This window comes from Crocuta crocuta, unplaced genomic scaffold (genome assembly GCF_008692635.1).
Source record: "Crocuta crocuta isolate KB4526 unplaced genomic scaffold, BGI_CrCroc_1.0 scaffold111, whole genome shotgun sequence".
Taxonomy (NCBI): Eukaryota; Metazoa; Chordata; class Mammalia; order Carnivora; family Hyaenidae; genus Crocuta; species Crocuta crocuta.
In genome coordinates, this window is record NW_027527611.1 from 4456425 (window position 1) to 4481930 (window position 25506).

Sequence of the window (25506 nt, forward strand, 5' to 3'; positions counted from 1 at the left end):
TCTCCCCGCTCACCTTCCCTTGGCCCTGCCCCGCGCGGCCAGGTCCTGCACCGGCCCCGACCCACCGCTTACGTCCCCTTCTGGTCTTTGCTCTCCCTCCCTAGGCCCGTCCCCCCTCACCCTCCCTAGGCCCGGTCCCTCCTCTCCCTCCCTAGGCCCCGCCCCACGGTGGCCCCGTCCGACACGGTCCTCCGTGACGCCCCGCCCCGCCGTGACGTCCGTCCGCTCTCCGCTCACCCTCCCTAAGCTCCTCCCCACGCTGGTCGAGCCCAGGACCGGCCGCGTCCCTCCACTGTCGCTTCGTCCCCGCTCTCCGCTCACTCTCTCCGGGTGCAGCCCCACGCTCCTCAGACGTCCGGTCCCCACTCCCCACTCTCCCTCTCCAGGCCACGCCCTTCGCGTAATTCCCTACTAACCCGGAAGCGGATTTCCGGAAGAGCAGGTATCGCTCGGTAAGTGAATTCTGGTGTTTGAGGTTTAAACCCGCTCTCCTCAGCCCCTTCCCGGCTCCATTCTCCACACCCGGGGTCCAGGGATTCCTGCCACTTACAGGTCCCTGCCACAGGCCCCGTACTCGCCCGTCAGACCCGCGAAGAGCTCAGCGTTGCCTTGAGGCGCTCAGGACGTCGATCCCTCTGCTCCCTGGTCCTCCGGTGCGTGTCGGTTTCCGGCTGAAGTCGTCCCGAGGCCTCCCACGGAACCCAGTCCTCTCCTGAGACCCTTGCCATCCTCGTCCCCGCGTGGCTGGAGGCACAGTCACCGCCTCAGAGAGGCCCGTGGGCCCCGGCCTGAGGGCAGAGACCGATCCTGTGCTAGGAGCCCCTGTGTACTCCTGTCCCATTGCTGCCCCCGCTCGCTGTGTCTGACAGGGTGTGTTTACACTGTCCACATCCCACTGGAAAGGGAGCTCTTCCTGGGCAGAGATCAGCTGTGATCCCCTCCCTTTGAATGTCCAGTTGTGTCCGCAGGATGAGGATACAAGAGACAAGAAGGAGATGGAGGGAGAGTAAGGGAGAGTCAAGTGGAGGATGCGAAGTGGGTGGTTACAATGGACTTTCAAAGGAACAGTGACAGAAAGTGACCTGGGGAGAAAGTAGTACAGTGTGTGAAAATAGACAAAAAGATCAGTATGGGTGTAGGGACAGAGCATGTAATGAGACTTTGACCAACACTAGCATTGGGGCGACAGAAGGGTAGATTGCAGACTCATTAGATTTCTTTTTAATTTCTAAATTGCTTTCCCTATTAAATTGTTACATTCAGACTATGAGTGCGCAGTGCTTTTCATGACCACTATATACTGAAAGTATTTTGTTGATTAGTAAATAATTTCACAATATTTCTGTGTGCAGTTGTTGGAAATACTGATGATTTTTGTCTTGGCATTCAAAACAAAGTTCAAACAGGTATCCTAATATTCAACAGCCTCCTTTCTTTTCCTCTGTGATCTTTTAATTGTATGGTCTGAGAGCTAAGGTTTCCAACTAAGTGTACGATTTCTTTGAATTCCCTTTTTCCTTTTCCTTTGTTGTTGTTGTTCTTTAACCAAATATTGTGGGATAGGCTGCATGGTCCTGGAACCTTTATTCTAACGTGTCTCATCTTATCATGATACATACATTGCTCAAAGGTACTTCCATACCTGACCTTGTATGTTTCCTAATTATGTGCCAATAATTAGGTCTTCATAATATTACATTTTTTGATGTATTAATACGATGTTCTGGGAAAAAGAAATTAAAACCTTTTAATCAGTATGAGTAAAACCATGAAATAGAGAAGCTGCTCTTGCTCAGGAGAATGAAATATGGGCAGGAATTTTCAGGGGCAGGGGTGAGAAGGGCAAGCCTTACTACTATCAAATGCAATCCAGCTCATGCATAAAGACAATAATGATTACCCTCCACTGGCCTCTCCTTTTCACATCTCTGCCTGGCCCAAAATACACAGAGCACAGGGCAGCTGGGAAGGGAAAGCCCAGGAATTTTATAAATAATCACGGAACAGAGGTGTCTCTCCAGTGAGGAGGTAATACTTGGTTCTGTGATGGAAAGGGAAAGCACTTGGGGTGTTAATGGATGGGAGGGCACCTGAGAAACTCAGGGACAGGAGAGGAGAAGCCTTCACATCCTCCTTTGGTGATCCTGTGTTCAGCATACCCTACAGGAGTGCAAGGATTGTGACTTGAATAGGTCACACAGACTCACATTCCCATGGCTACGAGGTGGCGTGTGGGTGTCACCAGGATACAGGGTATTGTGAAACACAGGGTAACACGTGTTCCTCTCCATTTACAAGTTTATTATCCCTGTTCCCTGGTGGCCTAGTAGAGAGCAGAGGACCATCTCTTCCACAATCTGATTCCCTCCCCACTTCAGTGCTCGTAGCCCAGGAATGGGACGAGTTATTCAAAGATCTGATTGGCACATTTTCCAAACTGGAAGAGTTCATTTATCTGAGTATTCCCTCTCCTTCCTGAAATGGTGCTTTTAGGACATACTGATCTCTGCCACTCAGGCATTCTGCCTGACATATTTCCTCACTCACCCACAGCTTTCCCTCAGTACTTTCCTGACTCCAGACCAGTTCCATCTCTCTGTGAGCCAGTGACATGGAACTTGTGAAGTGACTCTGTTTAGGGGATCTTTGTGAGAAGTGCTTCATGCCCAGACATCGAGCAGGGAAAGGACTGGATACCATGGTATCAATGAGGTTTGCTGGTAGGTACTGTGTAAGGACCAAATCTGGATGTACTGTTAGCTCTTTACACACCAGGATTAAAGAAAGTGCACGCATTAGTAGTGAATCTCAGGAGTACCTGAAAAATCCTGGAAAAGAATACCAATAAGGGGAAATTTGTTGCTCCCAATTGTGTAAGTTATTTGAAGCTTAAAGTAAATGTGTGCATCTGAACTAAAAATATTAACAATTTTCAATAGAAGGGAGAGACAACAAACTAATAGCCATGACAAACTAAGGTGGCACTTCAACACATGATGAGTGTTCACTAATTACTATTATAGTCAAACTAAATGTCTGACATAAAGAGGGTTTTAAATTGTTCACAGCACCTCGATTCCAGTGAGACATTAGTGTTCATGGATCTGTAAAGAATCAACTTCTCTGCAGATATCTGAGGGTTTCTACACTCTGGGTAAGTAGGAGTTTTCTGGGCCAAGAGATGGCACCTTTCATATTGTGATAGATTCTGGCCTGGCGATCCCCCTAAAAATGCAAAGAAATCTTTATCAATGACCTACTCTTTAGGTTTCCCCCCTGCAAAAGCCAGGAATTAATTGTATTTGTACATTACATGCATACATACGATACAGATTTGAATGTAATGACAACTCTTTATTTTTATTTTCATTTCACTATTTTATTTTTGTAGACATGTATAATTAAATGTTTTTCCAATTCTTTATGTTATTTATTTATTTTGAGAGAGAGAGCGAGAGAGAGCACAAGCAGGGGAGGGGCAGAGAGAGAAGGGAGAGAGTCCTAAGCAGGTTTCATGCTATCAGCACAGAGCCTGATCTAGGGCTCGCACTCACACACTGTGAAATTATGACCTGAAATCAGGAGTCAGACACTTTGAGCCACCCAGGCACCCCTCTAATTCATTTTTGATGTGCATTTGCATACTATTTTTTATTTTGTAGTTTCACCATATACACACAGGCACTTACACATTTTGGTATTATAATGTTTTTGTGGTGAAGCCAAAATCCTTTCTTCATGCCCTTTGCTTTTTATTTTTCCTGTGGAAGGCATCACCTATTTCACATTTAAAAGTGTTATGTCCCATCAGTTGTAATATATCATTGAATATTGTTTATTTTAACTACTTCACTTCAATTGTGTTAAAGTTTCAGATAATGTAGGGGTACTTGGGTGGCTCAGTTGGTTAACTGTCTGACTTTGGCTCAGGTCATAATCTCGCAGTTGGTGAGTCTGAGCCGCACATTGGGCTTTGTGCTGATAGCTCAGAGTCTAGAATTTGCTTCAGATTCTGTGTCTCCAAGTTTCAGATAATGTATCTTTAGATATAATTTGACCTACTTTCATTTTTTTTCTGTTCCAAATTGTTTTGGTAATAGCCTCACCCAAAATCAAAATTGACACAAAATTGACTTGTAAGATAATTCTCAATTTTTATGTGAAACATCACGCTACTTTTAAATTTAGATTACACCAAATTTCTGTAGTCACTGAGGTTTTTATGTCACGATGTCCTCTAGGTTAAGAATTGGTTTGGGGGGCGCCTGGGTGGCTTAGTCGGTTAAGCGTCCGACTTTCGCTTAGGTCATGATCTCGCGGTTCGTGGGTTCGAGCCCCGCGTTGGGNTTAATTTTATTTATTTTTTTAACATGTATTTATTTTTGAGAGAGAGAGCATGAGCAGCGGAGGGACAGAGTGCTGGAGTCACAGAATCCAAAGCAGGCTTCAGGCTCTGACCTGTCAGCACAGAGCCCAACGGGGGGCTTGAATTACCCAACCATGAGATCATGACCTGAGCCGAAGTAGACGCTCCACTGACTGAGCCACCCAGGCGCCCCTATCTTCAGAAAGTTTCAAAGATGTTTTTATATGGGTCTACAAAATGATTTCAAATGGGAGCCATAATATTTGGCTATTGTAAGTAGACTGGTGTGTGTATGTGTTGTGTTTGCTTAGTTTTTAAATTATTGTAACTAAGCAGTATTGATTTCAGTGTACTAAGAATAGCCTTGTCCACTTTTTAAAATATTTTTATTAAGTGTGGTCATTAAAAAGGATTCTGTTTTTGGAATTTGAAATCCTGTCTTCTGAGAACAGCTCCTTTTCCGGGTCTTTGGCTCCACGCTGTTGTATCTCCTCCCATTGTGTCTCCTGCTTGGCCTGCACCCAGCACCCTGTGCGCTGGAATGGCTGGGGTCCTGGCCAGCCCTCCTCTCTCAGCCTTCACTTCAGTGAGGCCGCTTCTTTGTCTGCTGCTGAATATGTTTGCTGAGCTTTTCTTGATTAACAAGAATTATTCCCCACTATTTGACATGAATTTTAAGGATTTCCAATTATTTTGAGAGGTAATGTTTTTCTAACGGTCTATTGATGTGCTCTAATTATTGAGGTATTTAAAACTATTTAATGAAGGTGATACGTTTTCTAGTACTGAATCACTCATTGCAATAAACTACACTTGACAATGTTGTATAAGTGCTTTAACATTGGGAGAAGTCACAAATCCATTTTATGGATGGAAACTGATATATATAATTTCTATATTAAAATTAGCTGATGGCATTGTTCTTACTTGTGAATGACTGTTCATAATATTTTCTTGGAAGTTAATCAATTTCTCCTACATTTATAATAACAATATAATTTCTGTTTTTCTTACATTTAAGTTACTGCTTTTAAATGAATACATGGTTTATTTTATTTGCCAGTGTTATTGTTTTTCATAGGTCCTTTGTGATTGCTTGATTTCACTGTGCAGACTTTTATTTCTGTCAAACCTGTCTTTTTTTTCATTTCATTCTTTATTTACTCCTTTTATTCGTCTTCTATAAATATGTGCTTTATTTGTGAACATTTGAAAACTCAAAAGTCTTCTTTCCTTTTTTCTTCTTTTGGTTTATAAGTGTTTTTAAACTCATTGAAAGTTTGGCTTTAACTCTTCTCCAGAGGGTTAAAATGTGGAGCAATTCTTGATACAAAGCTATTCTTTACACATGGCCAACCAAATGCAGCAGTTCACTTCTCTAAGAAAATATCTTTAGGTTATATAGTAACGTAGTTTTGCAACTTAATATTTATGTCATTATTGTATTTTAAATGCATTCAAGGAGGAAAACATTTTTTCTTAAGTACATGCACAGCCTGACTCATAATTAGCACAAAGTCTGACTCATAATTAGTGATCAATAAGAACTGACAAATTTTTAAATGTATTATTTTGTTTATACTTCCTTTTCTTTAGTTCTCATATGCTTCCACAGGTTTCACTGTCAACACACTATGCCAGACAAATACCTAATTCTTAAAAATTAAACATTTCCTAATTGTTATACTGTATTCTTCAGCAAAAGACCAATTTACAAACACAAATCTGTTCCTATTTCTTGCTTGCAATTCTCCAGTGGATTCCCATTAGCTTTAAAAATTAAAAGAAAGACCAATCCAATTACAATGACCTTTGGGCCCTGAAATCCACTTGCCTGCCACTGTCTCAGGTTCATCGCCATTACTCAGCTGCCTGCCAGTATGTTCTCCTTTCATGGGTGGCACTGGGCCCTGCAGTGTATCTACAGGGTTACACTTTCTCCCTGGGAATGGGGGCGAGGGAGGGGGGAGGGGGGCATGCGGGTGAGCCTATTTCTATCTCTGCTGAACTTTCTAATGCTTTCCCAAGTAAAATATTAAGGTATCAGATAAATGGTACGTCCATTTTAAGAGTGTTTCCCCACTTCCACAAATGGAATGCTTTCGTATACGTACAGAGAAAAATCCTTGTCATTCTTTCTTTTTTTTTTTTTAAATGTTTTTATCTATTTCTAGGAGAGAGAGAGAGACAGCGTGAGCAGGGGAGGGTCAGAGAGAGAGGGAGTCACAGACTGAAACAGGCTCCAGGCTCTGAGCTGGCAGCCAGCACAGAGCCCGACGCGGGGCTCGAACCCACGAACCGCGAGATCATGACCCAAGCGAAAGTCGGACGCCTAACCGACTAAGCCACCCAGGCGCCCCTATTTCTTTAAAAATCTCTAGTTCTAAACTAGACAACTCCACAAGGACAGGTGATCTCTCTGCTTTGTTCATCCCATGTAATTTCATTGTCTGGTATAGTCTTGGCTCTGAGTTGACTTGAAACAGATTTATTTAAAATTTTTAATGTTTAGTTTTGAGAGAGAGAGAGAGAGAAAGAGAGGACAGAGACAGAGACCGAGCACAAGCAGGGGAGGGGCAGAGAAAGAGGGAGACAGAATCTGAAGCAGGCTCTGGACTCTGAGCTGTCAGCAGAGAACCCTACACAGGACTTGAACCCATGAACTGTGAGATCATTATATGGGCTGAAGTCAGATGCTTAACTGACTGAGCCACCCAGGCGCCCCTTGAGACGTATATTTATTAATGACAAAAGAAGTTCATCTCTTGTTCTCAAATGACTCATATGTTGCAGTAAATAGGTTGAAAAGACAGAATATATCAAAGATACATGATAATCAAAATGTTCACAACTAACGGTTTTCCACTAAAATAATATATACTAAAGATCTGCTGACAGAAGATTAAAATGTTTAGAAAACGACAAAGTATTTCTTATGACATCCTACCTAAAAGGAAAATACATTGCATGATTTTTCTTCCAAAATAATATATTCTATAAAGGAATGTCTTAATATTTAAAATTTTTTACTCCTTTTACCATCACTTTAAAATATACACTATTTAGAGCCAGTAGAAATTCCATGGTTATCAGAGGGAGAGGGTGGGGAAGAGGAATGGGAGTGGTTTAACGAGAACCAGTTTTCAGGTTTGGAAGATGGGAAGAGTTCTGGAGATAATGGTGGTGATGGCTGCACAACATTATGAATGTATCCAATGCCACTGAATCAGACCGTCAAAAATGATTTGAATGGGGGCGCCTGGGTGGCTTAGTCGGTTAGGCGTCCGACTTTCACTTAGGTCATGATCTNTTGAATGAGGGGTACCTGGAGTGGAGTGAAGCTCAGTCAGTGGAGCATATGACTCTTGATCTCAGGGTTGTAAGTTCAAGCCCCACATTGGGTATGGAGATTATTTAAAAATAAAATCTTCAGGGGCACCTGGGTGGCTCAGTCATTTAAGAGTCCAACTTTGGCTCAAGTCATGATCTCATGGTTCGTGGGTTTGAGCCCCGCGTCGGGCTCTGTACTGACAGCCAGCTCAGAGCCTGGAGCCTGTTTTGGATTCTGTGTCTCCCTCTCTCTCTGACCCTCCCCTTCTCATGCTGTCTCTCTCTCAGAAATAAAAAAAAAAAGTTAAAAAAAATTTTAAATAAAATCTTAAAAAAAAACATGATTAGAATGGTAAATGTATGAATTTTTCCACAATAAAATAAAATAGAAAAATATCCTATTTATAGTAAAATCAGTGCTTAAAGTGACCATTCACTCTGGAAATAAAACATCAAGTCATATAATTCATGTACTTAGTGGTAAAAATCTCATTTTTGGATAGAGGGAAGAAATCAGAATGTGTGAGTTCAAAGGCACAGAGCAGGTTTGAAATAGTTAAGGAACATGGAAGATTTACTAGTTACCAAACAAGAACGGTGTTGCCAGATATATGTGGATGCCGCTGTGAGGAGGGTCAGTATCCTAATGCTGTGCTGCATGTACAGTCATGGAACAGGCAGGTATTTGGAGTCCCCTTCTGTTGGGAAGGAAAATTCCAGTTCTAGCGATACCACTTTCTAACGTATGCTTATGGGTATGTATATGCTGGTATGTGTATAGTGGTGTCCTGGACCGCTGATGATGGCATTGATTAAATTAGTGCAAAATCATAACTAGCAGAATTATTTTGAGGAATAAATGAACAACTGTGTAAATTTTCAAGCACAGAGTCACATAAAACTATTGTTGTCTTGATATGAGATACAAATGGGTGAGTTAAACCTACTTCTGTTTGTGACTCATTATTATCATTTCTCCGTGAAATATACTTACTATGGATGTTTTAGGGAGGATTTCCAATTTATAAATGCTTTCACAGATACACACGTACAGAAAATCAAACTGTGAAACTCAGGAAAGTTGCAGCTAATGCAGATTTCAGTGAACAATTTTCTAAAACTTTAGTTGGAGCAAATAAATGCCCTCTTTAAATCCTTTTATTGTACAATTTCTGGGAGTACTACCCTGTAAAGATTGTTGAACATGACAATAGTGCTGTAACCCACATATTCCTACAGTTCTCTGATGAAGGGGATTTTAAGGGTTAAATATGTGGCAGGGGTGTCATTGATTCTCAAAATGAAGTAAGTCACCGAATTGATTAACCTTACCATAAAATGCATTCTTAATTCTGTTGTTTCATAACCAAACCCATTCAGAACAGGTCCAAAGGTCAATGTTGAGGGAGTGATATGTCTGGAGAGCCTTCTTGGAGGAGACCATGATTGATACGGAATCCAGAGGTCAGGGGGCAGGGAAGAATAGGAATGGAGGGAGATACCAGAGGGCTGAAGAGAAGCCAGGGAAAGTGCTAGTTAATACACAAACTAATACCTTAGCCTGAGAACTGTCACAAGGGTTCCACATATGGCAGGTGCCAGAAATCCTGTTTTGGAATCAGGAGGGAAGTGGGTTTTCACATTCTTCTTCCTAAATTGAGGGTACTTATGTCTTCTCTCCAAGCAACAAGAATCAGAGCCTTATGTTTTTCCCTGGTAATGGAGAGCCATCCTCCCTGCCCCCACATTTCCCTTGGAGTATAGTCAGTTGTGCTGGGAGTCACTTCCAGGTGAAGGACTGGGGCTTCATAACACGTGGGTATGGAAATGTGGGCAGCTGGAGTTTCATGGCTCCTTTCTCCTTCCTCAGCTTTGCCTCCTGTTCCTTGGACTGTATGAATGAAAACCCAGAAAACAGAATGGAATCACAAGTGAGTAGGCAATTATTCTTTCTACTGAAATATCATGTCCATTGCTATCATATGGATATATATCTCCTACGAGTATTCATGTTATAAGTACACTCAAGTTTTTCAAGGATCTGAACTTGTTTTCCAAGAACTGTGAAATCATCATGTTTGGTCAAGGATTCTTCATGTGATAATCTCCTTCCCAAATGGTACCCTAAGATATCTCAGCCTAGGTTAATGACAGGTATTTACAAGACAGATATCAGAGATTTTCTTTGTCCATATCCAACCCATGGCCTTCTTGGCACCAAAAAAACCTGCTCATTAACCATTTTATTGACTGTATTGGGCTTAGGTTGAGGTCAGTGCAGGTGATAAAGATGATTAAGAGCAAAACCTTACAGCCCAATAGGGAGGTAGCTGTTCCCACAGGTGAGCTCCAATGCAGTATTCTATGTGCTTGCTGCAGGGAGTGCTAATTAATATTGAGGGAAGATGAATGATGGCCATGCCGGAGAAGCCAGTGAGGAGTCATATTCATTCTCTCTCTCTCTCTCTCTCTCTCTCTCTCTCTCTTTTCCCCCCAAATTTAAACCTTGTAAAAGTTTTGATAGAATGTATTTGTACTTTGTGAAACTTATGAAAGAGAAAACAAATTCTCATTACTTCTCATGTACCAAATCCTACTTTTTCTCTCTTTGTAATTTCCCTTTGTTCAGATTTGGTAACTAGAAACAATGTTTAGGGAGTATTATTTTCTTAATTTTTTACTGCAATTCAGTAAAAGTATAGGAGGTAAAATAAAATTTAAGGACCTTTGGAGATTTTTGATGAGCTGAAGAGACAACAATAGTGGCTTTAAATATTCTTGAACAAAGACACAAGATGAAGAAACAAAAAGCACAGTATTAGCTGCTGTTGGTAGGACCTGAGGCCATAGGGAGGGTTCGATTAATACTGTCTTTTACTACAGAAGTCTGAGAGTCTCTGACTTGTGCTCATGAACCATTTAGCCTTATACTTTATAATGAGCAACATAGTTATGTGAAGATTAAAGGATGTGCCTGCTGATCTCCTATCCTGTGTGAATTCTGTTCAGTTTTGCAGAATTATGGACAGTGCATCAATATTATCTGACATTTATTGAATAATAAAACTAGAAGTTGTGTTTAGTGAAATGTTTGGAATGGGTGCCTGGGTGGCTCAGTCAGTTGAGCATCCAACTCTTGATTTCAGCTCAGGTCATGATCTCATGGTTCGTGAATTTGGGCTACATGCTTGGGTCTCTCTCTCTCTCCCTCTCTCTCTGCCCCTCCCCCACTTACTCATGTGCATGTGTGCACTCTCAAAAACATTTAAAATTTCTAAAAATTAAAAAAAAAAGTGTTTGTTCATTAGCAGTTTACTACGTCTTTGGATCTTTAAGAACTCATAAACAGTCACTACACCATTTCATGGATGATGAAACTGAGGTCATAAAGGGGAATAATTTAATCATAGTACTTAAAATGTGGCAAGTTGTATAATGAGTCCATAGATTTCCTTGAAATTAGCAGAGAATAGTGTTTTAAGTTTTCGGGAGAAACTTTTATACTCGTGATATGGAGGTCTTCTTTTTTAATGTTTATTTATTTTGAGAGAGACAGAGGCAGCACAAGTAGGGTAGGGGCAGAGAGACACAGAGAGAGAGAGAGAGAGAGAGAGACTGAGAATCCCAAGCAGGCTCCATGCTGTTAGTAGAGAGCCTGATGCAAGGCTGAACTCAAAACTGTGAGGTCATGACCTGAGCGGGAACCAAGACTCAGACACTTAACCAACTGAGCCACCTAGGTAACCTGATCTGGAAGTCTTAATTACAAGTTTATTGGGAAATTCACAGATTATATTATGCCACATCTCATTTGATATCTCTTTATAATGAAAGTTATGTATTTAGAATGTGTATGCCGTGGGTCTGTTTGAAAATCAGATGTCCAGATGTGCACTGCAAACGATGACCGAACCCAGCATCCTATTTGAACTTTCTGTACATACAGCCCCCACTTCCTTAGTGCTGTCCCCTATACCATCCTTCCATGAATATTGGCAGAAATGACCCTGTCTGAAAACAATGTCCATAATGCTCTAGGAATCAGTGACCTTTGAGGATGTAGCTGTAGATTTTACCCAGGAAGAGTGGACCCTGCTGGACAGGTCCCAGAGAAAACTTTTCAGAGATGTGATGCTGGAGAACATGAGTCATCTGGTCTCAATTGGTGAGTCTCTTACTATTTATCATGTATGTATATGTTTATCCGTCCACTCATTCATTCAACAACCACGTAGAAGAGCTTCCTCATTTCTCACTGCAGACTCTGTCTTGATTCTTTAACTCTTACAACTACCTTACAACAGACTTCTTCACGTTTTACTTTATCATCCCACTAGAATGTAATCTTCCTCACACAATTTCATGCTGTTCTTGCTACTTAATCTCCAGAACGCTCAAACAGTGGTGAGAACTCATTATTTTTGAATTAATAAGTCAATGTATTGACTTTAAAAAAAAATTTTTTTTTTTCCTGTTGGGACTTTGGTTAGATCAGACCACGGTATTAAAAACAAACTATTTTTGGGGGCGCCTGGGTGGCTCAGTCGGTTAAGCGTCCAACTTCGGCTCAGGTCATGATCTCACAATTCATGGGTTTGAGCTCCACATCGGGCTCTGTGCTGACAGCTAGCTCAGAGCCTGGAGCGTGCTTCAGATTCTGTATTTTCCTCTCTTTCTGAGCCTCCCCTGCTCACGCTGCCTCTCTCTCTCACACACAAATAAATAAAAACATTAAAAAATAAAAAATAAAAATAAAAACAAACTATTTTCCACATAGAACCTGGATTTTTCTGGTGGGGTTATTATTCATTGTATTCGTTTGGGATATAATATTCACACATTTTGAGAACTTATATATCTTCTTACTGTATTAAAATATCCAAGATTGCACAATTTGTCTTTGAACTTTGTTGGGCATCAACAGTAGGTCCTTAATGTTTTTGGGAACAAGTGAATAGTTAAGCTTTTGTTGGTGAAGAACCAACATGTTCTTCCCTGGGATGACTTTCAGAGGTTACCTTATTCTTTCTTATTAGTTGGCTCTGTATTGATGATCATGCACTGTTTTGGACACAAAACCCAAAATTTGATTATCTTTTTTCTACTAACAGGTAAACAACTCTACAAATCAGATACAGTTTCTTACTTGGAGCAAGGAGTGCAACTTTCAAGAGAAGGAATAGGTTTGCTGCAATGCCAGAGTCTAGGTGAGCTACAGGAAGAGCCTAATCAGTGAGTGAGTAGGTCCTAATAATCATCAAATGAAATTTAGTGGCTTTTTTTTTTTTTTAAAGCTAGACAATGTCTTGGGGGAAATTTCTTCAGATGTTGTCATTATACTTTATAGGTGTCAATTTCTATTCTGTCTTTGGCTTTAGGAAAGTAATAGTTATGTACTTCTTGGTTAAGATTCACAAAAATGTCTCTTTTTGTGATTCTCTTCTATGAAGATTTTCCCTCTCTTTTCATTCCCAAATTGTCATCTCCATCTTATTTTTCTCATATTTCAGTACTGAAAATGTCAACTGCTGATGTCCTATGTGTTTCTTCTTACAGTATTCCCTAATTTGGCATTTTTCCTTCCCATCTCTGTGTTAGCATTTGAAACATATTCAAATGAGTATTTGGTGTCTTCAGCATTTTAATTCCCTCAATGTCACTATGACAATTTTTCCCCCAATCATTTCAGATAGGGAAGATGATCTTAAAAACCAAGACATGATATTCATGCAACATATCTACAAGAAGGACACGACATTAATCTGTGCAATGGTAAGCTTTAAGAGTGTGAACCTGTTCTTCCAAATGGTCTGGATATTGAATATGTAAGGAATTGGGCACAATTACCCAACCATAATTGAAAATGGAATCAAGAGCTGTCCCAGTAGGAAGTTTTGGTTTGATTTTAGTGAAGAAGTTAATCTGAGTTCAAAACCATAACTTGAGTTCTTGTAAAGATATAGCTGCATAATTATGACTTATTATACCTAATGTTTGAAACCTAATGTCTCTTGGGATGCTACAAAAATTTGTGCTTGCCGGAATTAATACCCTGTGTTTATGTAACTAATATAAAAAGTTTTGTAGGACTCTGTCACCAAATGATGACTGTAGAATTTATATGTAGATGAATGAAGGAATAAATATGAGCAAATTTTTAACAGTCTCTCATTTCCTTTCAAAAACCAGAAATCTCATACCCAAGAAGATTCTTTTGAACACAATGATTTTGGAGAAAATTTTACTGAAATATTAACATGGACTCAATATGTGGTACCTAAAATGGGAAAGGATCTCTATATCAGCAACAGATGTGAACAAGACAGCAGTTATTTGACATCCGTTAACGTACATAAGCAGAGTCACACTACAAGTAAATCATATGAATGTCATCAAGGTGGGAATGCCTTTATTCAAAGCTCTGTTCTTAGACAACCCAATAATACTCAAAATGGAGAGAAAACATTTGAATGTCATGAATGTGGGAAAGCCTTTGGAAAAAGTTCTAACCTTAGGCGACATGAGCTGATTCACACTGGAGTGAAACCACATGGATGCCATCTCTGTGGGAAAGCCTTCACTCACTGTTCCGACCTTAGAAAACATGAGAGAATTCACACTGGAGAGAAATCATATGGATGTCATCTGTGTGGGAAAGCCTTCAGTAAGAGTTATAACCTTAGGCGACATGAGATGATTCACACTAGAAAAAAACCTCATGAATGTCATCTATGTGGGAAAGCCTTCACTCATTGTTCTGACCTTAACAAACATGAAAGAACTCACTTTGGAGAGAAACCATATGGATGCCATCTATGTGGGAAGACATTCAGTAAAACATCTTACCTTAGACAACATGAGCGAACTCATAATGGAGAGAAACCATATGAGTGTCACCTCTGTGGGAAGGCGTTCACTCATTGTTCTCACCTTAGAAAACATGAGAGAACCCACACTGGAGAGAAACCATATGAATGTCATCTATGTGGGAAAGCCTTTACTGAATCTTCTGTCCTTAGACGACATGAGAGAACCCACACTGGAGAGAAACCTTATGAATGTCATCTGTGTTGGAAAGCCTTCACTGACTCATCTGTCCTTAAACGACATGAGAGAACTCACACTGGAGAGAAACCATATGAATGTCACCTATGCGGGAAAGCTTTCAACCACTCTTCTGTACTTAGACGACATGAGAGAACTCACACTGGTGAGAAACCATATAAATGCAATGTATGTGGGAAAGCCTTCAATAGAAGCTATAACTTTAGACTACATAAGAGAATCCACACTGGAGAGAAACCATATAAATGTTATGTATGTCCGAAAGCCTTCAGTAAATATTTTAACCTTAGACAACACGAGAAAACACATGTGAAGGTAATAAATTCAGAAGATCCACCACCTATAGCTTTAAACACTCTTGAGGGCCCAAACACTTAAGAAACACTTTGTAATCAGTGTGGGAGAGACTTTATAATCCTTGACTTCACTCAGCCAAAGTTAATCCAAAATGGAGAGAATCCATATATGGGCCATCTGTATGACAAAGCCTTTAGATAGTGGACTGACCTGGGAGTCAATATATGACCTGGGAGAATGTAAATGAAGTGAATGTGGAAGAATTTTCATCCACAGTTCTGTTAAACCTAATGGAGAAGTCATGTAAGAGATGAATCTGTGTCGTTAATCAATGTAGAAATACTTTCATTTATCCCTTAAATAAGCAAATAAATTGCACAGGAGAGATTCTAGATCTGTAATCACTTTGTACTCATTGAATTGAGCAACACACTTGGCATCCAGAAGAAAACACGGTGATATATATCTGCTAAAACAAGAATTAAGTGGGAAAGAATCATTACTAGGAAGACAAGAGAATTTTGTTGCCAAAGGGTTGTGTTCAGTGAGAACTAGGACATGAAAACGACTGAAGACATTTTAGAGTATCCTATTTCCAGAATGCCTAATATACTTACACCAATCTCTCTAGGGACAAAGCACTACTACTACTAGTGAAAAAAAAAAAAAAAAAAACCCCACACTGTTTGGCAAAGCTGAAAGCAAAGGCAAAGACAATCTGACCTTGCCTATATCCCCATCACAACAGCTACGAATCCACAAATCATCAAGTGAGAATGAGACCTGAGAGTCCCAGCCCCTCCACATGCAAATGCAGAAAGCTAGGAGAGTGGTTAGTTGGTGCTTCTCTTCTGCCAGGATAACAAGAGAAGGCCAAGTCATTATTTGAATGTGATTAGTAATCCTGCTTCACAAGTGGCAAAAAAGATAATGTAGATGCTTATAATTATTTTATAGTATGAGGGAGTATGCAATGCCTTTTCCAATCCCCCACTTTATTTCTGTCCTTTGGTTTGATTATATATTATTGCTGTGTCCTCAAACTGACTTAATTTTGTTTTCAGTGTGTAAAGTCTATTAAACTCATCCATTAATGTCACGAACAGGACATAGTTTCTGAAATCTAGAACTACTAAATTTCTCCATCTTTTCATATTTCTTATAACTTCCTCTTTTTAGTGTACTGTTATAAATTTTCCTAACTCCAGTCTCAAGATACATGTGGATTTGTTCATTGTGTCTTTTTTATTTTTCCATCACCTTTCCTGCTGCTTTCCAATGATCATTTTTTTTTCCACACATGGACTTTAAAAAAAAAAAAAAAAAAAAGGAGAGACTGAAGTTGATATTCTTTTATCCAGAGTAGTTTATTATTATCTTAACATCACTTCTTCCATTCAGGAATTGAAGTACATTCATAAAAAGGGGCCATCTGGGTGGCTCAGCTAGTTAAGCATTCAAGTCAGTTTCAGCTCAGGTCATGATCTGTTTGTGAGTTCGAGCTCCACATTGGGCTTCACGCTTACTGCACAGAGCTTAGTTAGATTTTGTCTCTTCTGCTCCTCCCCTATCCATGCTTTCTCTCTCAAAATAAACTTAAAAATTACACTCAGGTTAGGTTGCAGCTTTTATTTTATTCAAACATTCATACCTTTCAGGTCATTCTTCTAGACTTACTGAAGACACCTTCCGAAGTACTATAAACTGAGAAGATAAAACGCTGACTTTCTTTTCCTTTGTATCCCTACCTAAAAACCTATGGGGAAAAGGATCCCAGTATTAGACATTCTCTATATTTCAATCAGCCTATGCAAGTCCACGTTTACATACCGATTTACTTGTTATTGTTCCCTGGTGGTGAACTTTTGTCTATGATTTTCAATGTCTGTACTGAGCAAATTCACCCAGGTGTGGAAATTAGATGATCTCTTCTCTTCCTGGAATTATGGTTCTTACAGTCCTCTCTGATTCCACAAATCTCTGAATTTAGAACAATACAACTTTTATTTGAACCTTTAATTTCCTCTTGTCTCTCTACTCATACATCTTACCTGGAAGTAGAAGCCTCAATTTTTTTTTCACAATAAAACACTCATCACTGAAGTATTTTTATTTTATGTACAATGAGTTGGTATTGAGATAGGTTATCTTGGGGGTGCCTGGGTGGCTCAGTCGGTAAGAGTCCGACTTCGGCTCAGGTCATGATCTCAGGGTTCATGGGTTCGAGCCCCACGTCGGGCTCTGTGCTGACAGCCAGCTCAGAGCCTGGAGCCTCCTTTAGGTTCTGTGTCTCCCTCTCTCTCTGACCCTCCCCTGCTCATGCTGCCTCTCTCTCTGTCTCTCTCAGAAATAAAACATTAAAAAGTTTAAAAAAAAAAAAAAAGATAGGTTATCTTGGATATCTGCAGTGAAGGTAGATATCTTGGATGACCCACTCAAGGAAGTTCACTTAATCCAACTTAATGAAGCCTATATCCTTCATATGTTGGTGGAAACAGTGGTGGCACATGTTGAGGCCATATTTCCAGATCAGACTGCTGGTTTGAGCAGATGCAGCAAGAACGAGAACCCTGGCCAGATTTTCTCTGATGGTTCCAGTACAGCTGCTGGTGACTCATCTTGCTCTCTCAGATGCAATGAGGCAAAAGGCAGAAGCCTCAATATTTTGTGTAAACAAAGCGAAACTAGCATTTTGGCATCAGGCCTGTGAAATTTACTGGGGCCATGTCTAAGGGAAGCCAGATCCTGACCAGTGGAAAACTAGAATCAAGGGTCTGAATGGTTCAGAGATGGGGAAACCTGTTGTGCACTAGTGATGAGAGCTGAGAGTGGAAGAGTTCTTGAATTTGGACACAACGTTGGGGACTGAGTTATGGAAATATGTGGTGGAAAGCCTATAGGTCGGGGGATCAGAAAACCTAAACTCTCCACCACGGGAAAGGACCACGGCCACTTTGAGGCAACAATTCCAAGGTGAAACTGTGAGGTGATACGTGTTGGAGGAAGGAGGTGCAGGTGCAGAAACACCTGAGAGTAGGGTAGATGAGGCATAGACTCCTGACACTGGCCATTTGTTTCTCAAAACCCAGCACCACCTGACCCAAGCCTCAGAGTCCTTGCCCCGTTCTGGATGAGGAGGGCTCTTTGGCCACACCCCTCTTTGACCAACACCACCTGCCCTATAGTATCCTGTTGAGCTAGAAGCAGATTTCCTGGAACAAAGGTGCCACTCTAGTGGCCAAGGTGCTCTGGTCTTTAGATTCAAATGTTGCACCCATTGACACCCTTCCCACCAGTTCTCCACGTCTGGTTGCAGGGGTCTCTGCAGACATCACAGTCCATGTACTTTCCCATACCATTATCGGGGAGACCCACATCATCCTGAGGCGCAGGACACTCGTCATTCTGCTGCCAGATCTGACTCATTTTGTTTCTGGTTGAGAATTCATGGTTAACTATCTCTGTCTGGACGTTCTGCCTTTCGGTTCTTCACAGACTTCTGTACCAACGCAATGTCGGGTCACAAGGGGAGTGGATTATTGCCCTTCACCACCATCAAACCTGTCGGCCATGCCATCTCTGGTCCTAGGAGTCTGCAGACCCTAGTTCTCTCCTGAGACCCCTTTTCTGTTCTGGGAGCTGCGCCCTGCTGCTTCTCAGGCCTTCCCTTCAGTCTACCTTAGGGAGGTCCCTGAGCCCTGGATGGGAGAGGTCACCAACCTCTCCTGACATCCCATGTCCTTCTGTTCCAAATTTCACCTTCTTTGCTATGCTGGCATGGTGTTTACATTCCCAGGGTTTCACTGGAAACTCAACTTTTCCTAGGAGGTGGGGATTTTTAGTATATCCATACAGATGTATGAGTTGTGTGTGAGGATATGGAGGAAAGAACAAATCAAAGAGGGAAAACAAGGAAGGCAGAATGAGTCAGAGAAAGTGAGGTAGAATGAGAGACTAAAATAAAGGATGGGGGGGAGTGGGTGCAATGAACTCATAAAGACATGGAAGCAAAATAAGTGGTCTGGATAAGAATCGGTGGGATAAATGAAAACAGATAAAAATGGGAAGATCAGAGATGTAAGAGGACAGAATAGAAGTAGGCCTTAAACAACAGAAGCACAGGGTACAAAGGAAGGGCAAATGCCATAATCATTACATTTTTAAAAATTTTCTAAACTACTTCCCCCTCAAAATTTATTGTCACATTATGAGGCCTCAGTGTTTTTCAGTATTGTATACTAGAAATATTCTCCAGTCCTTGGTAAATAATTTGGCATCATTTCAATATAGTGTGTAAGGATATTCAATTTTTTATATAAATAAGTAAAAGATTGTTTAACCAGTTACTCTAATATTCAGCACCATCCTTCCTCTCCTTATGTGATCCTCTGACTTAATAAATAGGAAGCTCAACATGATTAATAGATTGCATAAAGCCATCTCCATAGCAGACTTTTCAGGGTTTCCTGGATCTTTTACTTATAATCTTATACAGTCAAACATAAAAACTTTCTTTCATGCCCCCTCTTTTTAGCCTTCCTGTAAATGACTCCCTATTTTGCTATTATGATGTATTACTTTCTGAGAAAACAGACTTCATTAACATGCCAGAATAATTTTTCTGTTGTCTTCCTCTTAAAGAACACTGATTAGACCATGATCCATGGATGAGAGGGCCTGTGTGGAAATCTGGGAGGCCAGCAGAGAAGCTCCAGGATGCTGCTGGAGCAAGGAAAAAGAAGACTGGATGCATTAAAAAGCACAAGAGTCAAAGTTTCACTTCAACTGTATCTGCATGTGGCCTGGCTTTGCAGTAGCAAGAGAAGGCATACAATCAGGAATTCCACACCCCGCAAGAGGGGACAAGAAATGTGGTGCAGGACTACACACAGAAAAGGTATGAGAAAGGATATAGCAAATACAAGATTTAAAAGAACATAAAGAATGAAGGAAACATGAAACCGCCAAAATTACACAATAGTTTTCCAGCATCGGACCACAAAGAAATGGAAGCGTGCAAGTTGCCCATTAGACTTCAAAACGGGTGCCTGGGTGGCTCAGTCAGTTAAGCGTACGACTTCACCTCAGGTCATGATCTCATGGTTCGTGGGTTCGAGCCCTGAGTTGGGCTCTGTNGACTTCAAAACAGTTGTTTTAAGGATCTTAGTGAGCCACAAGAAAACACAGAACAATTCAACAGAATGAGGAAATCAGTACATGAACAAATTGGGAAGTTAACAAAGTGATAAAAATTTTAAGAACCAAACAAATGCTGGAGCAGAAGAATACAATAAATGAAATAAAAAATGCAATGGGGTACAGCAATAAACAGACTGGATCAAGCAAACAGAATCTGTGAGAAAAGAGGTCATTTGAAATTATCCAATTAGAGGAGACCAAACAAAAATAATGAAAAAGAGTAAAGAACGAATATATTAACAAGGGGCACCATTAAGACTTTATGTAAGTTGGGGTGCCTGGGTGGCTCAGTCGGTTAAGTGGCCGACTTTGGCTCAGGTCATGATCTCACAGTTTGAGGGTTCAAGCCCCGTGTCAGGCTCTGTGCTGACAGCTAGCTCAGAGCCTGGAGCCTGCTTCAGATTCTGTATCTCCCTCTCTCTCTGATCCTCCCCTGCTCATGCTGTCTCTCTCTCTCTCTCAGAAATAAATAAAACATTTTAAAAATTGTTTTAAAAAGACTTTATGTAAGTCCAACAATAAGAGTCAGAGAAAGTGGCACACAGCTTATTTTAAAAAAAATAATAATAATGACAGAGAATTTCCTAAATCTAGGGAGAGAATAGGACATCCAAGTTCATGTAATAAAACTGTCAAACATCAAAGGAAAAGAGAAAATATTGAAAGCAGCAAGAGAAAAGAAAAGAAGTTTATCACTGACTGGGGCAGCTCTCCCCCAGTAAGACAGTGACAGTTTCTCAGCAGAAACTTTGCATGCCAGGAGGGGGTAGACTAACATACTTCCAAGTGCTGAGAGGGGAAAAAAATCTACCAAACCTAGCAAAGCACTCTAAATGAAGAAGAGAGAAAGACATTCCCAGATAAGCAAAAGCTGAGGTAATGCATCACTCATGAACTTCCTTGAAGAAATGCTGAAGGGAGTTGAAAGGACACTAGTAACAAAAAAATAAAAAGGCACATAATGTAGTTAAATTGTCAAATTCAGAATACTGCAATACTGTTATACAATGACTCACTAGCCACTTACTTCCAGCATACAGGTTAAAGGACAAAAGTACTGAAAATAACTATAGCTACCATAACTTTTTAAGGACACACAATATGAAAAGAAATAAATTGTGATATTGAAAACAAAACATGAGAGGGAAAGAAGTTGTTTATCAGCTTATGTTAGACTATTATATCTAAATGATATTTTATGTAAGTCTTACAGTAACCACAAAGCAACAATAAATATACAAGATAAAAAGGCAGGAATCAAAGCATACCACTACAGAAAATCATCAATACACAAAGACAGGAAGAAAGGAACAAGAGAATTGCAGAACATCCAAAAAAGAATAAGATGGCATTAGTAAGCTCTTGCCTATAATAATTATTTAAGATGTGAGTGGATTAAATTCTACAATAAGAAGGCATATGAAGGCTGACTGGATTAAAAACAATACCCAGGGATGCCTGAGTGGCCCAGTCAGTTAAGCATCTGACTCTTATTTTGGGCTCAGGTCATGAGTTCATGGGATGGAGCCCCACACTGGGCTCTGTGCTGACAGGATGGAGCCTGTTGGGATAGTCTCTCTTTCCCTCTCTCTCTGCCCTTCCTCCACTCATGCTCACACACACTCTCTCAAAATAAACATGAAAAAAACCCCAATATCCAAATATATGCTACCTACAAAAAATTCACTTCAGCTTTAAAGACACACACAGACTCAAAGTGTTGAAACACAAAAACATATTCCATGTCAATGGAAATCCTAAAGAGAGCAGAGGTAGTTATACTTACATCAGATAAAACAGACTTTAACTCAAAAGCTGTAACAAGACTATTATATGTCAACACAAAAATAAATTCATCGAGAAAATATAACATGGTAAGTAGATTAAATGATATAATACTCAAACTAAAATCAATAATATTTTGTAATAGCAGAATAGGGGAAGCTATAGTAAAAATAGTGATAGCATTAAGATTTATATTTTAATGTATAAAAATTATAACTAAAATAGATTAAAGTGCACACATGTTTGTGTAAATGACTGTGTGTGCATGATAAAACTACAGAATATAAAATATTCTGAGAAATTACATGAGAAATGAGCCAAGGAGGAAAACTAATTGAAATGGAAATACAACTGTATTAAAAACATTTATTTAATTATCAGTGAAATATAAATAAAACCCACATTTTTCCTTATATACATAAAAATAAAGAGTGTAATATTGAGTCCTGTTTAAAGGCCCACATTGTGGTAGTTAAAGATGTCACTGCAACTCTAGGCAGGGGCGATCTTGCTAGAATCTATCAAAACATGAATGCACTACACTTCAAACCAGCATTCAAACCAACTTGCCCAAAGCATAGAAGCATGCATACGTCTTCAGACAAGTCATTGTGCTAAGAAGCAACAACTAGGAGATTGTTTACAAATCCATGAACGTCAAGGTCTCTCTGGAATGTAGGTGTTGTGAGCTACTTTTTTTAAAACATCTACTCTAAGACATTTAAGATTACATTTTTAAAAAGCAATTGTGGAATAAAACCCATCCTATCATATGGATTAATTGCAACCTTAATTTCATGATCAGTTTCTACATTCTCCCAATTTATTCCAAATCATTACTATTTTGAGGCCAGATCCACACTGACTCACTTTGCTAACCTTGGAGTGCATTATCAAGTCAAGAAGATCAGATTTTCCATTATCAATCTTATTTTCTAGGATTCTCCAGCAATTCCTGCACATTAATAAACCACTTATCTGTGCAGTTTCTTTAATCCTTATTCAAAGATATATCCTGAAGTCCTTCCACTGATTTAGCCTCAAATGGAGATACTTCAAAAGTTTCATGTCAGTGCTTCATAGTGAGATGGAATCTCTCTGGAGATGGAAAAGGACTCTGAAAACACCATGAATTACTGAGAGTAAATGTTGTTAGATAGGATACCTGAGAGTTGAAGATTAGTAGGTTCTATAAAAAGCATTTCAGGAAGGAGAGAACATATCAATAGAGAATATACTTTTTTATTTTCCTAAGAAAAATTCTTAACTCCTACTCATCTTCTTTCCTGTCTGAGCTTCCTTCTCAGGCAACATCACTCTTAACTCACTCCTGAGTGTTGAGACTATGCCTTTTAGGGCTTGGAATCAATACGCCCCTTCTGGTACCTCAACCATACACATAGGGAGGGATTCACCATCGGATATGCAGTCCTCTGCTTTCCATGGAAACGCTGGGACATCTCCCACAGGAACTCCTATGTGGACAATAATCTTCAACACAGAGAACCAATTTGTTGTTTCTGTTCATTTGTTCAGAAAGTCTTCCTATCCTAGTTAAATCCATGTCATCTGGCAACAGTAGGTACATGATAGAAACTGACCTTCACGTGAAATCAGACACTAAAGGTACTTATAATACACACTGAGTTTAGGATTTCCAGGCGAGGATGGGCAGATTTTCATTTCTCCCATTTCTGAGCTTCCAAGTGTCCCGCCCATTCCAGGCTCTTCAATCCTCTTCAGCACTCTTCTTTTCCTTCCCCAAGCCAGTTCACATTGCCAGGTGACCCTCTTCTCAGGAGAGACACTTGCATTCTCTGCTTAAACAGTCTTGGTCCTCTCCTACCAAACTGCCTTGCAACCCTGTTCTCGAATGTGTTGGAACATGCAAGGAGGTCAGTAGAAGCCAGCAGAATGCAACCCGCACTACCCTAACAGGAATAATGTGACCTGAATGCCATAGGGACAGGCTCTCTCCTCACCCCTATGTCCAAAGATTACTCCTTACTCTTCTTACTCCTCAGCAAAAGCCAACTTCTCTTTCATGGTTTTAACCATAATGATCTCAAGTATTTCTTTTTTTCTGAAATAACACATTAAATATAAAGATATCAGAAAATATAAAGTTAAGAATTCTTAGTACTGAAAATCATGAAGGATAGCCACCAAAGTAAATAGCTTTACATGAGCTAGATTTTTCTGGAGCAGATGGGCTTTGGTAGAACAAAACATAAGTATAATTGAGACCATCCTTGAACATTTGCTGAGAAAGGATAAAGGGAGCATAGACTTAGTTGAAAACTTTAGTTTACAGCCCATAAATTTAAGAGATCATATAAAGGAAGGAAGGAGTTAAGATGGTGGAGAAGTAAGGGGACCCTGGGCTTTCCTCATCCCTCAAACAACTCTGTTGAGGTCTGATCACTTGGACCACCCAGTAAATGGATCTGCAGACTGGCAGATCTCCACAGTTGAGGGAGACGGCGTGATAAGTGTAAGGTGCATGGAAAGGAATTAGGGGAGAGAAAAACTTCGGTGTCACAGAGGGAGGGAAGCCTTTCTATGGAGAGACAAAGGAACAGAGAAAGGGGCTAAGAAAGTGCAGTATCGAGTTAGCACAAGAAGGAAACCTCTCTGGACCATGGACTCCGGGGAGTGTCACAGGGTTTTTTTGTTTGTTGTTTATTTTCTTTGCCAACAGCATTTGGAGCTCAAACTCTGAGGTTTTGGAAGTGAGCAATATTCTCCAGAGCAGAGGTGTGGTGTGCACTCCTGAGGAGAAGGGAGCTGGCCCCAGAGTGTACAGCGTGATGTAAAGATATCACTAGGAGAAAATGATCCCCTTTCTGGAATACTTTTGAAAGACGGTTTATTGCCTCCACAAGGGAAAAGAGACCCTGCAGGTGCCAGCCAAAGGCCTTTCATCAAGAATCATGGAGAGGCTGTAATCTGGAGGATGGGAGTGGATCCGCACAAGTGCCAGGTACTTTAGACTGCGTTTTGAAACCCAGGCATGCACCAAAGAAAAAAATGGAGGACCGTTGTGGCACAAGACAAGCTGACTGCCCTCACTGCTGTGTGAGGACTGCTAAAATAGCAGAAGTTGAGATCCCGAGTCCCAGGAAGAGAGACTGGGATGATGCCATTTCCCCCCAACCCAACATGGTAGGAAGTCAGAGAGCAGCACAGCAGCCCCCAGTGGAGGTGGGACCCACTAACTCCAAACTCCCCCATCTCCCTCACCCCCTTTCCTGGCAACTGTTTACTTACTGGGGCATAAAAGATTCTGAGCCATTGCAACCAGCCTCTCCTCCAGAGCAGCCCAGGCCACACCCCCAGGCACATTGTGTCCTGGAAATTGAGTGCTTCAAAACGACACCTACAGTTTTTTTTTTTTTTCTTCTTTCTTCTTTTTCTCTTTTGGAATCAGGCTTAGAGTATTTGGGGGTTTTTTTGTTTGCTTT

The 25506-nt window shown here is 40.5% G+C and overlaps 1 protein-coding gene and 1 pseudogene across 4 annotated transcripts; one reads left to right on the plus strand and one right to left on the minus strand.

The window, feature by feature from the left end:
- Positions 1-9: 9 nt before the first annotated feature.
- Positions 10-20156, plus strand: LOC144238003 (uncharacterized). Of its 4 annotated transcripts, XM_077771771.1 has the most exons (9): positions 10-452; positions 3069-3154; positions 4388-4638; positions 9567-9627; positions 11735-11861; positions 12808-12903; positions 13386-13468; positions 13886-14906; positions 19700-20156. In XM_077771771.1, the coding sequence occupies exons 3-9, from the start codon at positions 4604-4606 to the stop codon at positions 19705-19707; spliced, it is 1431 nt and encodes a 476-aa protein (XP_077627897.1). In that variant the 5' UTR covers positions 10-452; positions 3069-3154; positions 4388-4603; the 3' UTR covers positions 19708-20156. The 4 variants fall into 4 exon arrangements, with proteins under 4 accessions (XP_077627897.1, XP_077627871.1, XP_077627881.1 ...); XM_077771745.1 differs by lacking the exon at positions 19700-20156 and having other exon boundaries at positions 13-452; positions 4390-4638; positions 13886-15686; XM_077771755.1 differs by lacking the exons at positions 4388-4638; positions 19700-20156 and having other exon boundaries at positions 13-452; positions 13886-15686.
- LOC144238119 (small ribosomal subunit protein uS14 pseudogene) lies at positions 17375-17749 on the minus strand (annotated as a pseudogene).
- Positions 20157-25506: the final 5350 nt, after the last annotated feature.

What these genes read in the sequence shown, in the direction of transcription:
- LOC144238003 (XM_077771745.1), top strand. Translation starts at nt 4,604, where the DNA reads ATGATTTCAAATGGGAGCCATAATATTTGGCTATT. An exon ending in AGCCATAATATTTGGCTATT is followed by an intron (nt 4,639 to 9,566) that starts GTAAGTAGACTG and finishes CTCCTTCCTCAG; the next exon opens with CTTTGCCTCCTGTTCCTTGG. An exon ending in GCTGCAATGCCAGAGTCTAG is followed by an intron (nt 12,904 to 13,385) that starts GTGAGCTACAGG and finishes CAATCATTTCAG; the next exon opens with ATAGGGAAGATGATCTTAAA.